Genomic DNA, 22,144 nt, shown 5'->3' with positions numbered 1-22,144 from the left:
TGTCACCATTTTAGCCTGTCTGAGGACCCGTTCTTCGCAAGGACATCGGCACACCCCTCTCCACTTGCGCTTCCCACACACCGTGGTGGTATTGTTTTTCTTGCCCTCCATATTCATTTACCTCCACCCATCCCAAACCTTCCCCGAGGATAAGGTGTTTGCTCTGTTTTACACCATCATCGCCCCCATGTTCAACCCCCTCATCTACATGCTGAGGAACAGAGAGATGAAAATGGCCATGAGAAAAGTATGGTGTTGGAAGCCGTGTTTGGAGGGAAAATCACTCAGGTGAAACAGATGTCTACATCTCTTCCCCTCCTGTGTATGTCTTATTCTATCTACCCAGCTCTTTTCTGTACAATTTACACGAGTTTTCTTCCAGGCTCAGGGGAAATGTGATTTGATAACTGTTTATCGGGCTGTAAACGTCTCTTCCTCCATCTCAATGTCTATATTTAATACAGTCATCCATTACCTTATGCCTTTTCAAATAATATATTTTCAGAAAAAGGAATAACTCCGCTCAATGGGATGGAAAACTAATTATGGTCTTCAGTTGATGTTGAAATCAATTGTAAACTTCAGGGAGCAGGAATTACTTCTTTGATGTGTGCTGTGTAGTGATGGCAGATATGGGTTTTAGCAGTCACTATAATATGTTTATGTGCCAAGTAGGGTTTTCAGTGCGTTCTACTCATAATAAGTGCCTCAGTCCCTCCTGGCTGGTAGGTGAGGCACAGAGGGGGGTTGAAAATGCTTTTCAGACATAGGGGAGGAGTCATTTAGGATTTTCAATGGGAAGCAGTATTATCTAGTGTAAAAAGCACGAGACTAGTAGTCAGAGGATTTGGGTTCTAATCCGATTTCTGCCGTTTGGTTGCTGTGTGATCTTAGGTAAGACACTTATCTTCTGTGTACCTCAGTTATTTCAGCTGTAACACAAGAATCGAGACTGAGCCCCATGTGCCCAACCTGATTATCTTGTATCTACTCCAACACTAAGTATTGTGCCTTGCATCTAGTAGAAACTTAAATATCAATTAAAAATGTCATCTTCACTTTGCTCAGTCTATTGGTGTATAACTTTTGCTAAGGGAATAATTCACAAGGCTCAGGTAGTTGGGGGGCCTGGAATTGCTCAGTGGAAGGGATTTATTTGAGATCATAGTTTTCATTTAAGGAAAGGAAACAGTGTTCTAAGTGTACCTTCTTCACCTGCAGCTGTGACGTAAGGATTTAGGAATAGAAAGAGAAAGAAACTCAGAAAATGGGGAGCTGGCTGTTGATAATGGGGAAAAATCAATCAATCAATCAATCAACCGTATTTATTGAGCACTTACTGTGTGCAGAGCACTGTACTAAGCTCTTGGGAAGTACAAGTTGGCAACATATAGAGACAGTCCCTACCCAACAGTGGGCTCACAGTCTAGAGGAAAAATGGAAAACCTACTGGAACGGATAACAAATACTGGGAAATGTAACTGTCAAAAGTCTAGAGACAATAATATGCATATCCATAGAGTTTAAAGATTAAGATGTAGAGGTCAGAGGGGTAATAAGGAACCCCCCATGAGAATGTTCAGATGTCTTTGTTAACGTTTTAAGTTATAAGGTGAAACTTATTTGCCCCTCATTGGAAGGTAAAATATCAGTTAATTGTTGGAAAAATGATGAGGGGTGTTAATGTCGTGTTTTTTTTAAATGGAATTTGTCAAGAGCTTACTATGTGTCAGGCACTGTACTTAAGTGCTGGGGTAGATACAATCTAATCAGATAGTACAGAGTCCATGTCCCACATGGGGCTTACAGGTTTAATTCCCATTTTACAAATGAGGTAACTAAGGCACAGAGAAGGTGAATGACTTGCCCAACATCTTATTGCCGGCAAGTGGTGGAGGCAGGAATAGAACCCAGGTCCTTATGACTCCCAGGCCCGCGTTCTATCCACTTATCTGCAAAAGTTAGGACTATGACTTGAATGTGTCTGTTTATTGTTATATTGTACACACCGAAGAACTTAAATCAGCATTCTGCACACACCCAGTGCTTAATAAATGCGATGGAATGAATTGAATGATTGATTTCAGGCTACATTTCAAGTTGGGTTTTGATCCAGAAGAGAATTGGGATGCAGCATCCAACTGGCTTCCCCTAAGATGTGAGGGTCGTCACCCTGAAGAGACGGAGATGAGCACAGTGGAGCAGGGCAGACCTGGCCCTGAGAGAGCAGAGAAGGCCCGGGCAGGGCCGGGATGGATTTGGAGGAGCCAAGGAGAATCAAGCCAGACCGATCTCAGCAGAGGAGAGCCCGATGCTGCTGTGCAGGCTCTGAGTGGGACTTAGCTTGGAGGTGTCTCTCTTTACTACCATTCAACCTATCAATTTTTCTTGGGAAGCAGCACCATAGTGTAGTGGCTACAGCATGGGCCTGGGAGTCAGAAAGTCCTGGATTCTAATCCCAGCTCCACCACGTATCTACTGTGTTACCTTGGGCAAGTCACTTCACATCTCTGGGCCTCAGCTACCTCATCTGAAAAATGGGGATTGAAACTAGGAGCCTCAGGAGAAAGGACTGTGTCCAAACCTCTTTGCTTGTATCCACTCCAGTGCTTAGTACAATGCCTGGCACATAGTAAGCGCTTAACAAAGACCATTATTATTATCATTATTACTTATTGAGTGCTTACCTTGTGCAAGGCACTGTATTAAGCACTTGGAGGTGTGCAGTACAACCAAGTTGGTAGGCACGATCCCTGCCCACAGAACATACGATGTAGATTGATAGAATGGGTATAAAAAACAAACTAAAAAACACCCAAAAACATTATATAGAGGAACAGATAAAGTGTAAGGGCACTAACATAAATTCTGATCTCCTACTAGACTCTGGCCTTCAAACCTTGCTCCACTTACACCAATGTACTTGGGTCTATACACATTAAGGACTATAATGGCCCAGCACCACAGAATTTATATTACTTATTACTTTACCAGTTCCTCTATATGGTGTTTTCTTGTTTTCGTTTTATGAGTTCCTTCAGTGTTTTATAACTACCTAATTCTGTATCCCACTGGTGGAATATGAAATTGTTCGAAGTTAAGAAAGTTCGAAGTTAAGACTGAATGGACATTTATTCCTTTGGCTGACCGTTAGGGCTATGCATTTACTTTCTGTAACTGGCTCGTGAAACAATCAATCTGTAGTATTTATTCAGTTCTGACTGTATGTAGAACAGAATTCTAAACCACTGATGGAGTACAACAGAGGTATAAGATGTGACCCCTGCACTCAAAGACCTTACAATTTATTGGGGGTGATTGGCAAAGATTAATTTCCAGGTGGATTCATTCAGTTGTATTTATTGAGTGCTTACTGTATGCAGAGCACTGTACTAAGCGCTGGAGAAGTACAAGTTGGCAACATATAGAGACGGTCCCTACTCAACAGCGGGCAAATGAACATGGACAGATGGATAAATGAATCATTAAGTAGTTAAATAATAGCATACATTAATCTTTGTGTGCCTAATTGGTATGGATGGCCACAAAGGAACCAAGTGGTTAGTTAAGAGGGTATAATCTGAGGAGAAGAAAATGATCAGCAAAAAGTTCAATTATAGTCAAAAATACGGGCAAAGTTAAAGAATCGATAGCAGTGCCCATGAAGCTTGTTTTCAACATGATGAAGAAAAGTTCCTAGCTTTGTTCCCACCACCTCTGATAATAACAATAATAATTATAATATTTGTTAGAGCTTACTATGTTCCAGGCACTGTACTAAGCACTGTGGTGGATATAAGCAAATTGGGTAGGACATAGTCCTTGTCCCTAGTGGGGCTCACAGTCTCAAAGCAAGATCTTCAGGGACTTTGGGGTCTGGTAGGGTCCCTGAACCTTAAACAGCTAGCCGCATTGTCTATGCAAAACTTTTCCCAAAGATAGTTGTGCACCAAACATTTCCTGGGTTGAAGGGGAAAAACTTTGTAGTTGTTTCCTATTCTTCTAATTCTGAGCTCAGACATAGGTGTTTGAGGTTGCATGTCTCAGACAGCCCCAAGGAAATAAACTTAACTCATGGGAAACCAGAGATGACTCGAGATTCACAAATTCCAGTTTCTTGGAAACTGTCACCATCCTTTGTGAAGGTTGGACTTAAAACTAAATTTGAGTTATATCCTGATGCAACTCTGAAGAGCCTTTTGGTTCTCATGATTGGAAATAAAGATCCAAGCACAAAGAATTGCATCACTGTGGGAAGACTAACAAGGGAGTATTTTTTGGTCTTTTTTATAATATGCACATTCTCTCTTGATCTCTCAGTTCTCATGCTTTAGTTCATGGACTTTTCCTGTGCAGGTCCCTGGTCATTTTAGTATACAAAACAGCCATATTGCAAAGACCTAAGTTCAAATTGGCTGACTCTCCTTGGAAAGTTGAGCATGGATTGTAAATTTTGGTCAACATTTAAATCACAATCTTACTTCTAAAATAACGTGAAACAGACCAGACTCATTTCTTAACCTGTCACATCTCTTTTGGCAGATCTTCAAAGTCTGTTTAAAAAATATCTGCATGAACATTTTCATGGGATTCCTTGGTCCTAATGAGGTGGTCCTTAAAGGAATCCCGTGACTGATGGGCTTTGTTAGACACAGGAAACCAGATTGTTAGAATTCTGAAAACTCCTCATGTGACAGATATTATCTCTAGAGGCATATATTTATTGTTGGTCACCTTAGGCCAATAAGAAGATCATAGGACTGCAAGTGGAAGATCTGGGTTCTAGTCCCAGCTCAGTCTTGGTCTGCTGGACTTCTGGGTGACCTTTGTGAGCCACTCAATCTCTTAATAACAATATTCATAATAAGGCAGGAAATGTGTCTACCAGTTCAGTAATAGTATATTCTCCTAAGTGCTTAGTACAGTGCTCTGCATACAGTAAGCACACAATAAATATGTTTGAATGAATGAATAAATATGATTGATTCAAACCTGATTATGTTGTATGTACCCTAGCGCTTAGTACAGTGCCGGGCACAGAGTAAGTCCTTATCAAATACTATTGAAAACTTAAAAAACAATAAAAAAACTATATATAGCTGTACTAGGTTCTTTGAGATTCCATGGAATGATCACTCTTCTTTATATCCATACTAATGCTTAGTACTGGGCCATTTAACATCCCTAACCTACTCCTTCACATTGCCAACTTTCCCTCTCGTTCTCGAATTTATTCTACCCCAGCTTGGACCTGTTGGAGGTTTCTGGCCCAGCTTCCTGGGGTAATGAATTCCACGTGCTTGCATCCCCTATTTGAACAAGGTTTCCCTGGTTAGGGGAGGTAGTCGTTTCTCCCATCTTTACCACACCCTGGTCAGCCTTCTTGAAAATGAACAAGTAGTAGCATGGGAGTCAGAGGACCTGAACTCTGCAGGGATTCACAGTGTCTAGTATGTGACCTTTGGCAAGTCACTTTACTTCTCTGTGCTTCAGTGACCACAGCTGTAAAATGGAAATTATAACTGTGAGCCCCTTGTGGGCCATGGATGGTGTCCAAAATGATTAACTTGTATCTACTGCAGCACCTAGTACAGTAGGACATAGTAAATGCTTAACAAATACCAAAACAAACAAAGAAAACTCACAAACAAATGGAAACCAAATTGTCTCTTCTCCTCTCTGTGCCCTAGGACCCAGAATTCTTCAAGACTGGCAAAGTGCTTTGAGCTGTGAGAGAAAGACATTCCTATAAATTCTTATTATAATGAACCATAAGCCAATTGCATTTGAACACTGCAGATATTAAGCTGGGGTCTCTGTTTTCATTAATTAATTCATTCAATCGTAAGGAATGTGTCTGTTATATTGTACCGCCCCAAGCACTTAATACAGTGCTTTGCATATAGTAAGTGCTCAGTAAATATGATTGAATGCATTTGTTGGGTATTGAGCTCTGTGCTAAGCTCTTGGGAGAGTACAACATAAAAATAAACGGTCACATTCCCTTCCCACTACGAGTTTACACTCTGGAGGGACTAGTCTTCTGCACCAGGAACACCCTCATCTCATGGTCTATGTAAGCTCTGCTTCTAGACTGGAAGTTCACTGTTGGCAGGGAACAAGTCAGTCACCAACTCTGTTATATTGTACTCTTCCAAGTTCTTAGTACAGTGCTCTGCACCCAATAAGTGCTCAATAAATACCATTCATAGATTGCTTGATTGTTCCCTCCAGAGGACATTGTTCCCTCCAGAGGACTGAGAACTTTCGAGGGAAAAGGATGCTCAGACTAGAGTCCATTGTCTTCAATCAAGAGCTCTAACCAGCACCCTTCAGTGCTGCCCTGCAATCTGACATTTGTTGGAATGTGGGCCAGTTGTTCAATCCAGAAAATCAAGAAGGGTCTTTGAAATTCCTTTTTAATGCTTACTATGTGCCAAACACTGCTCTAAGCACTGATGTAGATACAGGTTAATCGGTGGAACAGTCCCTGTCTCACATTCTAAGTAGGAGGGAGAACAAATATTGAATCCCTATTTTACAGTTGAGTAAACTGAGGCACAGAGAGATTAAGTGGTTTTCCCAAGATTACCCAACAAGCAATTGGCAAAGCAGTAATTAGAATCCAGGTCCTCTGGATCCCAGTACTGTGGCCTTTCCACTAGGCTTCGCTGCTTTCACAACACCCCACTGACATAGTCCTCCACCGAAAACAAAATCAGAGATCAAGGCCACTGATAGGATAATACGAATGTATTTTTACATATTTTTTAATTGTCAGGATTCAACACTATCAGTATTTATGGAGGCACCTTCCGTGTGCAGATCACTGAACGTGAATAACACATAGTGGCCCCACCCCTAGTGCTGTAGACTGTTATTAGTTCCTTTGGAAGGCAAGGTATGTGTCAACCTACTCCGCTACAATGTACACATTCAAGCGTTTAATACATTAAGCACCCAGGATATTCTATAAGTATAATTTTATTGATCCTACACCACTGTTCTTTAGAAAATATGGTCACCGAAAATGACACACTGATGGTAATTCATGCACGTGAGAAGTCTGTGTTATCCTATCAGTCAATCAAGCAACCATATTTATTGAACATTTACTATGTGCAGAGCATTGTCCCAAGTGCTTGGGAGAGTACAATATAACAGACTTAGCAGACATGTTCCCCGTCCATAGCAAGCTTACAGTCTAGAGCTTACAGTACTGCTGAGGCTATTGAACTTGTGTATCATTAGTATGCTCGTTAGGAACACACTCTCATTTCTGGAAGTCAGGTGGTGTGCAAATGGGCTTGGCCAATGGAACATCAAGGGATGGGCTACGTTCAGGGCACATGTACTATGACCAGGTGAGAATCTGGAATTTGGCTTCTGCAGGCTTCTGGATTCTGTCCATAACCTAGAGCAAATGTACTGTACATTTAGTAGCAAAACTCCCTGAGCCTAGTCCTAGAGACAAGCTGAGAAGAAAAGTAAAGCAATTCACCTGATGCAACATTTGAGCTCCTTTCCTGGCCAGGGAGAAATGGAAATGAAAGCTGGTTCTTTGTTTGTGACATTTTGGAGGGAATCTGTTTAAAATGCCTCTGAAGAATCATTCCCCAGCTCGCTGTAAGGCCCATAAATCTTCCTACTCTCTGCTCAATCCTTTTCAACACAGCATTTCCTGCATTTCTTTCGTATTTTAAGAGAGATTAACTGAATGTGTTTCTTTGTCGTGCTTGCAGTGACAGATTTATTTTTTGTGGTCTCCTGCGCTGTGGATGAAAAGATGGCTTAGATCTTGAGACTCCAGCAGACAAACAAATCTCAGTAAATCTGGGAATCGTTTTGGATTCATCAGACAGAAGAGAAGTTTAACTTGAGGCTAGGAGTGTGTGAGATCCAAACTTAGCAAATTAAGATGGTTGGAATCAGGCACGACTGAAGAACTTTACTTGTCGGGATGGTTGGAATTGTTTTACCCCACTGGATGCTAGAACTCCACTGGATCCATGAAATATATTGGATCCATCAATCACCATCCATACACTTTTCAGCGTTTCAGCATCTGGAGACTGAATCTTTTCAGGTTAGTCCCTGTTACAATTGGGCTGAAGAGAAAGGGGAGTGGAAGTAATGTTTGTAAAACTTCAGGCCACTGTAGAGGTGGTCATCAACTAGTCTAAAAGACATTGCCAAGATCCGCCCTTGCCTCTCCATCCATACTGCTACCCTGCTCATTCAAGCTCTCATCCTATCCCATCTGGACTACTGCATCAGCCTTCTCTCTGATCTCCCATCCTCCTGTCTCTCCCCACTTCAATCCATACTTCATGCTGCTGCCCGGATTATCTTTGTCCAGAAACGCTCTGGGCATATTACTCCCCTCCTCAAAAATCTCCAGTGGCTACCAATCAATCTGCGCATCAGGCAGAAACTCCTCACCCTGGGCTTCAAGGCTGTCCATCACCTCGCCCCCTCCTACCTCACCTCCCTTCTCTCCTTCTACAGCCCACCCCACACCCTCCGCTCCTCTGCCGCTAATCTCCTCACCGTACCTCGTTCTCGCCTGTCCTGCCATCGACTCCCGGCCCATGTCATCCCCCGGGCCTGGAATGCCCTCCCTCTGCCCATCCGCCAAGCTAGCTCTCTTCCTCCCTTCAAGGCCCTACTGAGAGCTCAGCTCCTCCAGGAGGCCTTCCCAGAATAAGCCCCTTCCTTCCTCCCCCCCTCGTCCCCCTCTCCATCCCCCCATCTTACCTCCTTCCCTTCCCCACAGCACCTGTATATATGTTTGTACATATTTATTACTCTATTTATTTATTTATTTTACTTGTACATATCTATTCTATTTATTTTATTTTGTTAGTAAGTTTGGTTTTGTTCTCTGTCTCCCCCTTTTAGACTGTGAGCCCACTGCTGGGTAGGAACTGTCTCTATATGTTTCCAACTTGTACTTCCCAAGCGCTTAGTACAGTGCTCTGCACACAGTAAGCACTCAATAAATACGATTGATGATAAAAGGGGAAATCAGGCTGGGAAATATGCACACTTCTGTAGTAACAACTGTCTCATTTTTGTTTGTCCCCACTGCTTATCTACAGTGTGGTGTTGAGTATGTTATTGCTCCTCCACTACCTCAGTTTCCACTATTATTTGTTTCTACACAGCCAACGCTTGAGTGTACTCTTCTAAACATTTAGGGATGGGGATTTTGATGGTGTTCTAAAATGGAATATGAGCCTATATGTGAGTGTGTGTGCGCGCACACACACACACACACACACAAACACAGATGTACTCTGTCATTCTATGGTTGGGTTACACAAATGATACTCATTTCTCACCCTGTTCGTTTTCCCTTCTCTTCTTCATGTTTTTCTTCTAGTGGACTCTCCCCTCTTTTTATCTTTTACATTTTACATTTTAATGCCTTTCAGAACACATTCTGATTTATGGGCAGGAGTTTATTTTTTGGTCATTGTTATTCGACTCCCTTTAATGTGTGTCTCTTTTGATTCCAGCATTTTTTCATTCTTCCCAAATACTTGAGAAATTCATTCATTCATTCATTCAATCATATTTACTGAATGCGTACTGTGTGCAGAGCACCGTACTAAGCACTTGGAAAGTACAATACAACAATAAAAAGAGACAATCCCTGCCCACAACTGGCTTCTTCCAAAGTTCTTCCACAAAGTCAAGGGGACATTTGCAAACATTTTTTCTTTGTTTTCAGATATATCTGACTAACCTTTTTCCTCTGCTTCTCTCTTTTTTCAAGTCATTTTCCTTTCTTCTCAACTTATTTCTCCAATGTTTTCGCAGTATTTTGTACTTTAACTTGTCTTTCCTGCTTTTTCACATACCCATCTTTCTCCTCCATTTATTTCCCTCCTTCTGCTTTCACTCTAGTTTTTGCTCTTATAGCCCTAGACCTTCTAGTTATCCATTTTTTTTAGTTGCTCTCTTTCCCCACACCTTGTCTCCTGGGATCTTACTCTCTGATTCCTTTCCAACATCAGCAGCAGAGTGGGCAGACGAATTGAAAAAAAAGCACCCTTTTAAAAAATAGTACTTGTTAAGTATGGGTAGGGACCGTCTCTGTATGTTACCAACTTGTACTTCCCAAGCACTTAGTACAGTGCTCTGCACACAGTAAGTGCTCAATAAATGATTGAATGAATTAATGAAAGTACTTATTATGTGTCAAGCATTGTACTAAGTGCTGGGCTAAATAATCAAGTTGGGCACAGTCCCTGTCCCAGATAGGACTCACACTCTAAGTAGGAGGGAGTAAGATTTAACCCCCATTTTATAGTTGAGGTAACAGAAATTAAGTGACTTAATTTCTGACAATCCCCCGTCTTACCTCCTTCCCTTCCCCACAGCACCTGTATATATGTATAGATATTTGTACATATTTATTACTCTATTTATTTATTTTACTTGTACATATCTATTCTATTTATTTTATTTTGTTAATATGTTTGGTTTTGTTCTCTGTCTCCCCCTTCTAGACTGTGAGCCCACTGTTGGGTAGGGACTGTCTCTATATGTTGACAACTTTTACTTCCCAAGCGCTTAGTACAGTGCTCTGCACACAGTAAGTGCTCAATAAATACAATTGATTGATTGATTGATTGATTGATTGACTTGCCCAAGGTCACGCGGCAGGGGGGATTAAAACCCACATCCTTTGACTCCCAGGCCCAAGCTCCTTCCACTAAGTCATTCGCTTCTCAGCACTTTGGATACTGTCAGTTACTCTCCTTTTCTTGATATTTATTCATTCCTCAAATTCTTCATTTTCATCCATTCCCTTACTCTTCGCATTTATTCTTGCCTTTTAACTCTTTCCCTCCTTCCTCAGTTCTGATACTTCACCTCGATTTGTTTGGATTCACTAGTTGTCCTCCAGTAACAGCTATTTCCCTCCCCACTCTTGATTGTTATTATGGTATTTGTTAATAATAATGATGGCATTTGTTAAGCGCTGACATGTGCCCAGCACGGTTCTAAGCCCTGGAAGTGCTTGCTATTCATTCATTCAATCAAATTTATTGAGCCTTTACTGTATACAAAGCAGTGTATTATATTCATTCATTAATTCTTTCAATCACATTTATTCATTCAATCATATATATTGAGGGTTTACTGTGTGCAGAGCACTGCACTAAGCGCTTGGAAAGTACAGCATGGCAACAGTGACAATCCCTACCCAACAATGGGCTCACAGTCTAGAAGAGGGAGACAGACAACAAAAGAATAACATCAATAACATCAAAATAGATAAATATTATTGAGGGCTTAATGTGTGCAGAGCACTCTACTAAGCGCTTGGAAAGTACAATTTTGCAGCAGATAGAGACAATCCCTTCCCAACAATGGTGGGGGAGCTACGGGAGACAGATAACAATACAAAACAAGTAGACAGGCATCAATAGCATCAGAATAGATAAATAGAATTGTAGATAATTGGGAGAGTTCGATATTACAATAAATAAATACATTTGCATCCCACGGTGAGCTTCCATGTGTCAAGCACTATTCTATGTGATGGGGTAGATACTAAATCGTCATGTCAAACATAGTCACTCTATCCTATAAGACTCCAGTTTTGTTAGGAAGGTGAACAGGCATTGAATTCCCATTTTAAAGATGAAGAAATTGAGGCACAGAGCAGTTAAGTGACTTTCCCAAGGCCATAGAGAAGACAGGTGATAGAGACAGAATTTGAACTGGGTTCCACTGAGTTCCAGACAGTGCTTTATCCACCAGACCAAGATGCTCCACATTAGAAGGCATTTTTTTTCTCAGTTGAGATGCATTGTGTTCTCAATTTTTTCACAGTGGTGACCTCCCCCCGTTCTTTGGGGTGATCCGGAGAGGGTGCAATTTGGAGTGGGTTGTACTGTGCTCCTCTCCAATCATTTCTAGGTTGTAACTTGGGGGTAAGTTTAACACTGGCTGGCTGTATTTTTCTATATCTAGTTTTTATAGGTGGGTGTTGTATGTGAAAAAATATTTTATAATTTCCCTGTATAGCATCTGAATTTGATTACTCCCGATAACATCATCCAATGCGGAAACCGTGACATCCAATCTCTGAGAAACACTCTTAAGAATTCTTGTAGATTAAAATATTTATTAAGTGCTTATTATGTGCAGATCACTGGACTGAGGGCAGGGAAAGAATACACCAGAGGAAATTAAACATGGTGCCTATCCCTCGTAGACCTCACAGAGCTCAGGCTTGGAAGTCAGAGGTTGTGGGTTCTAATCCCGGCTCTGCCACTTGTCAGCTGTGTGACCATGTGTAAATCACTTAATTTCTCTGTGCCTCAGTTATCTCATCTGTAATATGGGGATGAAGACTGCGAGAGCCCCACGTGGGACAACCTGATTACCTTGTATCTACCCCAGTGCTTAAAAGTGTTTGGCACATAGTAAGCGACTAAAAAATACCAACATTATTATCATTATTATTATTGTTAACAGTATAAATGGGGAGAAGGTATTGGAGACAGAAACACCAGCAGTGAAGATACATTAAAACACAACATAAAAGGATGAACAAAATAATCTCCAAGTCCTGGAGGCAATGGAGGGAGCAGCTTTTATCCCTGGCCCAGTGTGTATGGAATATGCCAGGAGTCAGGACACTGGATGGTGGGAGGGAAAGTAGTAGTTACCCTGGAAGCTTTTCTCTGTGGCAATGGAGGAATGGGGTGCAAGCAGGGGAAGCTTTTATCCCCATCCTGGTGCGTGAAGATAATGCTGAGAGTAAGGACCCTCGGTGGAGGGAGAGAAGGTGGTGGTTACCATCTGCTTTTCCCAGTAGTGATGGAGGGATCTGAGAGAATGCAGGAGTCGCTTTTATCCTGGTGCACAGATCAGGCTGGGAACAGGGACCCACGGGGGAGGGAGGGTAGGTGGTAGTTAACACAGTGCTTTTCTCGGAGAAGATGGAAGGAACCTGAATTGAAATAGCAATGGAAGAAATCAAGTGCACTCAGCAAAATAAAAATTAGGAAACATCTACTATCTTCTGTCAGTTGTGAAAACTTAGAAAAGTCGAAGGATGTGCACCCCACTCTGTCTTTCTGCCTCTCTCTTTTCATATTAATTCTATGTATCTACATTTCTTAATTTCAAGATGACCCCAATGGAAAATACCATAATAATCAAGATTTAATAAGACTTTGGTTGAAAACAGAGCTTTTACAATTCCGATCGACTACACTGATCACCTCTGTCAGAGAGTTAATCTTTCCAGGTACACTACCTGGGAAAGGGGAGGCACAATTGTGAACATTTACCTGGATGGAGATGTTCAAAATAAATTAAACCTTTTCTCAAGGCAACTCTGGACCCACGGTTCTTCAATTTTATCCCTATTTTTCTGGTTTTCCCCAACAACCCTAATGAATATGGATTTTGGGAAGGGTAGAGACAACTCTTGAGGGAAACAGAATCTGGAGTTGGTATTTCAGAGCCCTTCAACTCTTTTTACTGATCAACCAAGTTAATGTTTAGAGAGGCTGAGCTCTTGGATCAATATAGTTAAATCCCAATAAACCTTTTTTGTATCATTTCAGGCACAGAGCTCTTGACTTGTTTTCACCACCTGAAAAAACTGAATGGGAGATAAGAAAAACATCACAGAATTCATTCTCTTGGGACTTTCGCAAGATCAGAACATTCAGATATTTTGCTTTGTGCTGTTTTCGTTCTGTTACATTATACTCGTAATGGGAAATCTTCTCATTCTCATCACCGTTAGATGTAGCCATCTTATCAACCAACATATCATCATCACCATGATGGTTTTTGTTAAGGGCTTCCTATGTGCAAAGCACTGTTCTAAGCGCTGGGGGGATACAAGGTGATCAGGTTGTCCTGTGCGAGACTCACAATCTTAATCCGAATTTTACAGATGAGGTAAATGAGGTCACAGAGATGTTAAGTGACTTGCCCAAAATCACACAGCTGACAAGTGGCGGAGCTGGGATTAGAACATATGTATTATTTCCTGAACACGTCTTCTATAGACGTGTGCTATACTTTTACTGTTACCCCCATACTGATCCAGGACTTGCGCAAACAAAAGTCATTACTTTCGGCAATGGCACATTGCAACTCTTAAACACACCCTTCTTTAGGTGCATCGAGGTCTTCATTCTTACGGCAAGGGCCTTTGACTGATATGTGGACAACTGCAGACCTCTACACTATATGGTCATCATGAGTAGGAAGAAGTGCAAACTCCTGATCTTGGTTTCCTGGGTGGGTTGGTCCGTCCACACCTTTCCCTGATTGTTCATCGTTTTCCAGTTGCCCACCTGTGGTCTTAATGAGGGTGACCACTACTTCTGTGATATTTCTCCCTTCTCCCGACTGCGTGGATACCTACCTTTTGGGCTCCCTGGTCGTGGCAAATTCAGGGATGGTGCCCTTGGTCACTTTCATCATCTTGTTGGTTTCCTATGTCATCACATTGTTTTCCCCAAATACCCATTTAGCAGAAGGGCACCGCAAAGCCTTCTCCAACTGCGGGTCTCACATCGCAGTGGTGGTCTTATTCTTCATGCCTTTCATCTTCACCTACCTGCAGCCCCCCTCCAGCTACTCTGAGGAAAATGTGTTTTCCCTCTTTTACACTATCATCTCGCCCATGTTCATTCCTTTAATTTACTCACTGAGAAACACAGAGATGAAAAATGCCATGAGAAAGGTCTGGTGTAGAAAGGTGTCTTCAGAAGGGAAACAGTTAGCGACATTCCTTCACTGGGAGTCCACTCCGAGGAAGGGAAAGCGAATTGTGACTGAACCTAATTAACAGGATGAACCACCCCTTCAATGTCCAGTAGGTGGAATCGACAATACTCAGTGGAAACAAGGTCCCCAGACTCCGTGTATTCCATATATGACTGATTTGCTTTTTATTGATCCTTAATGAGAAGTGAAAGTGGATTTGCCTTCATCTTTAGACCGTAGGCTCTTTGTGGGCACTGAACATGTCTATCAACTTTGTTGTACTCTCTCAAGGGCTTAATACAGTGCACTGCACACAGTAAGCACTCAATAAATACGATTGAATGAATGAATAAATACCATCTATTGATTGACTTGGGGAATGCGATGAATCTCTTGGACTATTATCTGGTGTGTGTTATATTCTGTGTGATTCTCATTCACTTGGGGAAATTCTACTTTGGTGCTAAAGTGGTATGATTGGATTTTATTGTTATGTTATACTCTCCCAAGCACTTAGTACAGTGCTGTGCACACAGGAAGTGTTCAGTAAACACGACTGAATGACTGAATTTTCTGCTCAGGAGGAAGACCGTTACCTAAATTAGTTGTCTTCACCTTCAGAAGTGCTTTACCGCTCAGACGATTATCTTCCCCAACAAGTCAAATTTCAAAAGGCTTACCCATTGATAAAGTAATATGTTTCACAATAGGACTGTAGCACATACCTGCCTCAACCTAATGCCTTTCTGAATGTTAGTTATCTTACTCAAACCCCAACTCCCTGAAGGGGCAGAAAGCTCATAAACTTTTTTAAGTTGGGATTCTGTACCATTCACTGGACTGTGATAATGGAAATGCCGGTGGAGAAAAAGGGATAGTCTCAAAGTGTTCTACTGAAGGGCTTCACTAGGTGAAATTTGTGTCTCACATTGATTAGGGTTGAATTTTTAATGTGGCACTGTTATTTTTATTCTGGCTTTCTCTGCCAGACTGTGAACTCCTTAAGGATGGGCCAGTGCTTAGTCACTTTTGCTGTATCCCCATGTGTCTACTTCAGCACTCTCTGCAGAATATGCACTCAATAAATCATTTTCCTGATGATGAGCCCTGCCTCAGGGCTGTTGCTGATTGTGTTTCAGGATCTCTGTGCTCAGGACCACCTTTTTCCATTTGGCTATGGCTCATATAATGCTCTGAAAACTGCTCGAGAAGCTGTGTGGACCTCCTCTAGTAGGATAGTGTCTTATAACTACATAAAGAGTTGGTCAGTTACTATAGTTTTACTATACTTTACTAGTATGCTATATTGTATACTATAGTATTCAATACTAGCATACTATAGTATACTATACTAGTTTAAGCATATGGTTTTTTATCTATAGTTACTATAGATTTTTATATTAGGATGAAAGTTGACTGCCCTCAGTCGCACTTTGAAAAGCGGCATGATCTAGTGGGAAGAATATGGGCCTGGGAATCAGAGGACATGGGTTCTAATCCAGGCTGTGCCACTTGCCTGCTATATGAGCCAGGTCAAGTCACTTAATGTCTCTGTGCCTCAGTATCTTCACCTGTAAAATGGGGATTCAGTGCCTGTGCTCCCTCCTACTTAGGCTGTGATCCCCATATAAGACAGGGACTGTGTCCAACCTGATTATCTTATATTTACATATAAGATATTTACAGTATCTTATATTTACCCCAACACTTAGTACTGAGCCTTATATGTAGTAAGTGCTTAATGAATGCACAATTATTATTATTATAATTGTTGTTGTTATTATTATTCTTAGAAGGAGTAATAATGGTATTTATTAAGAGTCTACTGAGGACAATACACTGTACTAAGCCCTTGGGAAAGCATACCAGAAGCATAAGACAAAGTCCCTGTCCACGAGGAGCTAACACTTTAATGGAGGAGATGGAGATTCAAAGGAAATAAATTGAATCTAAATATATTGAATTTTGTTTTATTTGGTTGTTTTTATGGCATTTGTTAAGCGCTCACTACGTTCCAGGTACGGTACTAAATTCTGGTTGGATAAGGCTCACAGTCTTAATACCCCTTTTACAGATGTGGTAACTGAGGAACAGAGAAAACGAAGTGATTTGCCCAGTGTCATCCGGCAGACAAATGGCAGAGCTAGGAATCGAATCCAGGTCCTTCTGACTCCCAGGCCTGTGCTCTATCCATTAGGCCATGATAATTCTCTGAATGTTCAAAGGAATATACAAATGACACTATATGGATATGCCCAGATATTGTAAAAATATCTCATTCTCTCAATAGGTTTGCCACAGCGAGATTTGAGATGGAGTAAGTCCTTTGGAGAAGGGTGTCTAGAAGCCTCTGTGTGGTCCCCAAATGTGGCCTCCAACTTTTGCCTAATACAAAAACGTGTCACTCCATTTCCAGGTAAGTATGGCAAGGTGGTTGCAAAAATGCCCTAGGGAAACTGCGATCCACAAAAGCTCTACCACCTCTACCCTGAATTCCTCCTTGCCTAGATCCATTCGATCTCGTTATTAATTAGGGAACAGATTATCCTGAGAGGGAACAATATTACTTCCTGCTCTACAGCTTGGACTCCTTTGCCTGATGCAAATATATCATGGAAATGACAATGTGACATGCCTATCATTGTGGACTTATATTGAGCAAAAACAAGTAACAAGAAACCTCCTACTCTTCTTTAATTTATGCCAGACTGAGGTTTAATGGAAAGGGATGGAAATAATACCCTTACCTATCAAGGGTATTTACTGAGTACTTCTGTGTGCAGGGCACTGTACTAAGAGCTTGGGTGAGTACAATCCTTTGCATGGAAAATATGGTGGTTGAGAAAAATATATGAGGTGAAAATGTCTTTGCATTTCTGTAACTGCTATTTTATTTAACATTTTCCTTGTTACAGTGAATTTGCGATATTTATGGATTAATAGGTCAATTGATCACAGCTGTCCAAGTCCAGGAAATTTGAAAAGCTCGATACTTTTAGAGTAAAATAGACTGACATTTTGTCCCAGTTGTCTCAAATTAATAATAATAATAATAATAATGGTATTTATTAAGTGATATGCAAATCACTGTTCTAAACGCTGAGGAGGTTACAAAGTAATCAGGGTGTCCCACGTAGGGCTGACAGGCTTCATCCCCATTTTACAGGTGGGGCAACCGAGGCCCATAGAAGTGAAGTGACTTGTCCAAAGTCACACTGCTGAGAAGTGGTGGAGTTGGGATTAGAACCCATGACCTCTGACTCCTAAATCTGGGCTCTTTCCACTGAGCCATGGTGCTTTTTATAGTAGTTGTTAAACTCTCAGTATGTGCCAGGCACTGTACTAAGCACTGGGTTAGATACAGGCTAATCAAATTGAATAACATCCCCATCCCTCATGAGGCTCACAGCCTTAATCCCCATTTCACAGATGAGGTAACTGAGCCCCAGAGAAGTTAAGTGACTTTCCCCAGGTCACACAGCAGACAAGTAATGAAGCTGATATTAGAACCCAGATCCTTCTGACTTCCAGGCCTGTGGTCTACCCGCTAGGCAACGCTGCTTCTATGTTATGTGCTTTTCATATAATTAGAAACACAGACTAGATTGAGATGCTGTGGGAGGTACATCGATTCCCATTATTACTCCTACACTGAAGTGGGGAGAGAAATTCCCGAATGTCCAGGAGTAAGAATGGATTTGTCAGGCAAGTTGATGAGACTGAGACCAAAGAATCCAGAGGGATTAATAGGAGTAAGTAAATTTTGCGGTCCTTTTCACTACAGACGTTAAAGGGATTCTTTGGATAATTCTCCAGGGTAGCGATTCAGCACCAGGACGTATTTGGTGGGGTTTTTTTTAAACAATAAATTCTTAGCTACTCAAATGGTTAGGAAAGGATGCAGTGCCAGGGTGGACAGATAAGCAGATTTTATGCATAGCCTTCTTGACTGGGTAGTTCTAATTGTACAGTTCTAGTAGCATGTTAGCTCATTGTGGGCAGGGAACATGTTTACCACCTCTTTTTGCACTCTCCCAAGTGCTTAGGATGGTAAGCACTCAGTAAATACTATTGATTGATATGAGAACCGATGCACATTCCAATGTTGACTCTAAGAGGATTTGATAGAAGGATGGTATTCACACCCCCTTACTTTCAAAATGATTTTACTATTTAAATACCTTAACCTTAATAAAATTTCTCCAGTTTTGTGTTTGAGTCCCATTTATTTATTGCTGAAGAAGCCATGAACAAAAGACGAACTAAAATTCATTTAAAAGTTTCAGTGTTTTCTTGCTTCTTGTCAGATGCATGTGCTGGATGATCCTACTGCTATCTAACTTTCAAAAGTCAGACAGACTGAAGAGGTAATAGCAAATCAGTCAATCAATCAATCAGAAAGTATTTACTCAGTGATTACTATGTGCAGAGCATTTTACTAAGTGCTTGAGAAAGAATTGAATTGGTAGATACATTCCCTGCCCACAGAACCTGCAAGTGAAAACTAAACTAACACAAACATCAGGGATTCAGGCACAAAATATGATTATAAGTTCAATATATCCCATTTAAATGAAACAATTGTGAAATTCACGATTTCAAATCATTAAACATTACTATCACTTTCTGTGATTTGGCAATTTGGAAAATTTAGTGACATAGCCTTATTTAAATGACGAGGATTTGAAAAATGAGGTGAAAAGAGCTTGGAAAAAGTACGTGAGACCTGTATATGGAATGAACAGAAATGGAGGAATCCTCAAATATTTCCTAAGGAAGAAAATTTCTTTTTGTGTGTGACAAAGACAAGACATTCTTTCCATTGAGGTAATAGGAGAAGCCATTTTCAATTCTAATGGTGACTCATCTCCTTAATCAGTTGGCAAATTGAAATCATGTGTAATGGATCTCAGATGCTCCTGCATGTAGCTTTTAGTTTCAGTACTGTCAGTTGCAAATTCATTATGGGTGAGGGAATGTGTCTAAAAACTTTGGAAAAAATGTCTATAAACAACACCATATATTGTATAATGAATCTTGGCGTTATTTAGAATCAATTATTCTTGGACGGTCGCCTAAGATCATCTATAAGTGACAGGTCAGGAAATTGAAGGGCTCTTGCAGAAATATTTTCTAAGTGAAAATTCAAACTGAACCTGTCAAGTCTTCACATCTTAATTGGCAAACTAATTTGATAGAGTCAAAAGAATGACACTTCTAAGATATGTTCCATTTCAAATATGTCCAGTTGCATTAAAAACCAACAAAAAACTACAGGAAGACAAAGTTTCTCAAGGGCAGGAACCATGCCTTAAATGTCTTTTGGAATACCTCTCCGATTATTTTTGAATCCCTATGCCCATTTGTTGCTCAATAGAAGATGTTGACAGACTGTAACTGAATCAGTTCCTTAAAAGAAAATTTCCAGAATTAAAGAAAGTGCTATTGGCTTGTGGGGCCGAACAAAAGTAGAACAGTCATAATGAGACTTAAGGCTAATGTTCTGTAATAAATCTGTCACCCTTCTTTCATGAAAAATAGCTGAACTGTCTTCCTGTTTTTTTGCATTTGTTAAGTGCTATGTGCCAGCCACTGTACTAAGCCCTGGGGTAGATACAAGGTAATCAGCTCAGACACAGTCCCTGCCCCACATGGGGCCCTCAGTCTAAGCATTGAATCTCCATTTTACAGTTGAGGAAACTGAGGCACAGAGATGTTAAGTGACTCACCCAAGGTCACACAGCAGAAAGTGGAAGAGATGGGATTAGAACCCAGTTTCTCTGCTCCTAGGCCAGTGGTCTTTCCACTAGGTCATGATGCTTCTCTATTTTGTAGTGAAAAGCAAATTTCTAGGTGTTTTCTTGTTTCTAGAATAAGCAGGGACAGAGACACTAGACTGTAAGCTTGTAATGGGCAGGGAAGGTAACTCCCAACTCTTTTGTATTGTACACTCCCAAGCGCTCAATAGTAAATGCTCAATAATTATTGAATCACTGAATTAGACATTTTATCATTGTCTTATTTATGGAATTTGTTAAGCTCTTAATATCTGCCAGGCACTATACTTAGCGCTGGAGTAGATGCAAGCTATCAGATTGGCCACAGTTCATGTCCTACATGGGGTTTACAGTCTTAATCTCCATTATACAGATGAGGTAACTGTGGCAGAGAAGTTAAGTGAGTTACCCAAGGTCATACAGCAGTCAGGTGGCAGAGTCAGCATTAGAACCCAGGTCCAGGTCCTGCATGAATAAAATAGAGGTTTTGCCACTTCTTTTACTTTTCCGTTGGGACATTCCTCCTTTCTCACCTTTATAGAATCTCAATTTGTATTTCGATTAATCAATCAATGGAATTTATTGAGCACTTACTGTGAGCAGGGCACTGCACTAAGCCCTTGAGAGAGTACAACACAACAATATAATATATTTCAACCTGGTGGCAATCTTCTGCTCTGTGACCTTGGGCAAGTCACTAAACTTCTCTGTACCTGTTACTTCATCTGTAAAATAGGGATTAAAACTGTGAGCCCAACGTGGGACAAACTGATTACCCTGCATCTACCCCAGTGTTTAGAACAGAGCTTGGCATATAGTAAGCGCTTAACAAACACCATAATTATTATTATTACCTTTAAATTTGTTCCAACAGATCGCAGCTTCTGAATGTCTGAGGACAATCACACAGTTGTGAAGGAGTTCATTCTTGTGGGATTCACCGAGTCCCTGATGCTCAAGAGAATACTTTTTGTGCTATTTCTCGGGATCAATCTCACCACATTATTGGGCAATCTGGGGATGATGGGATTAGTCAGAGTGGAACCCCAACTCCACAGCCCATTGTACGTCTTCCTCAGTAACTTATCCTTTGCGGATGCCTGCTACTCCTTGACCATCTCCCCCAAGATGCTGGTGAAGTTCTTAGTGGAAAAGGAAACCATTTCATTCAGTGGATTTGCTACCGAGCTCTGTTCCTTCATCATTTTCACCACAACAGGTATCCTGCAACTGGCTGTCATGGCTTATGACCATGACATCGCCATCTGCAACCCTCTGCTTAACCCAGTGATGGTGTCGAGGAAGACATGCTTCCTACCAGTGGCGGATTCCTTTTTAGGAGGGAGTCTTTGTTCTCTGATCCACACCAACTTTATCTTCCAGCTATCTTTCTGTCACTCCAACATCATCCACCATTACGTCTGTGATATTCCTCCTCTATTAGCCCTCTTCTCCTCTAACACCGAGTCATCGAAATCCTGATTTTTGCTCTAGGGAGTTTGGAATTGGTAGTCTCACTTTTGACCATCTTCTTCTCTTACTTGCTCATCCTCGTAACCATCCTGAGGATCCACTCGGCCGAGGGCAGACACAAAGCCTTGTCCACCTGA

At 41.1% G+C, this 22,144-nt stretch overlaps 1 protein-coding gene across 1 annotated transcript; it reads left to right on the top strand.

Moving 5' to 3' along the window:
• The first annotated feature begins 21,422 nt into the window (after positions 1-21,422).
• Positions 21,423-22,144, top strand: LOC119925380 (olfactory receptor 1052-like). Its single transcript, XM_038743457.1, has 2 exons — positions 21,423-21,957; positions 22,029-22,144. Exons 1-2 carry the CDS (start codon positions 21,423-21,425, stop codon positions 22,142-22,144), a joined length of 651 nt encoding a protein of 216 aa, XP_038599385.1.

Source organism: Tachyglossus aculeatus, chromosome 3 (assembly GCF_015852505.1).
Source record: "Tachyglossus aculeatus isolate mTacAcu1 chromosome 3, mTacAcu1.pri, whole genome shotgun sequence".
Classification (NCBI taxonomy): Eukaryota; Metazoa; Chordata; class Mammalia; order Monotremata; family Tachyglossidae; genus Tachyglossus; species Tachyglossus aculeatus.
Note: the sequence above shows the minus strand (reverse complement) of the source record. Positions and strands in the feature narration are given on the sequence as shown.

Bases quoted from the DNA above. Each gene is read 5' to 3' on its own strand.
- LOC119925380 (XM_038743457.1), top strand. From the start codon at position 21,423: ATGTCTGAGGACAATCACACAGTTGTGAAGGAGTTCATTCTTGTGGGA. The intron at 21,958-22,028 runs GTGATATTCCTC...TTTTTGCTCTAG, and splicing joins CATCATCCACCATTACGTCT to GGAGTTTGGAATTGGTAGTC.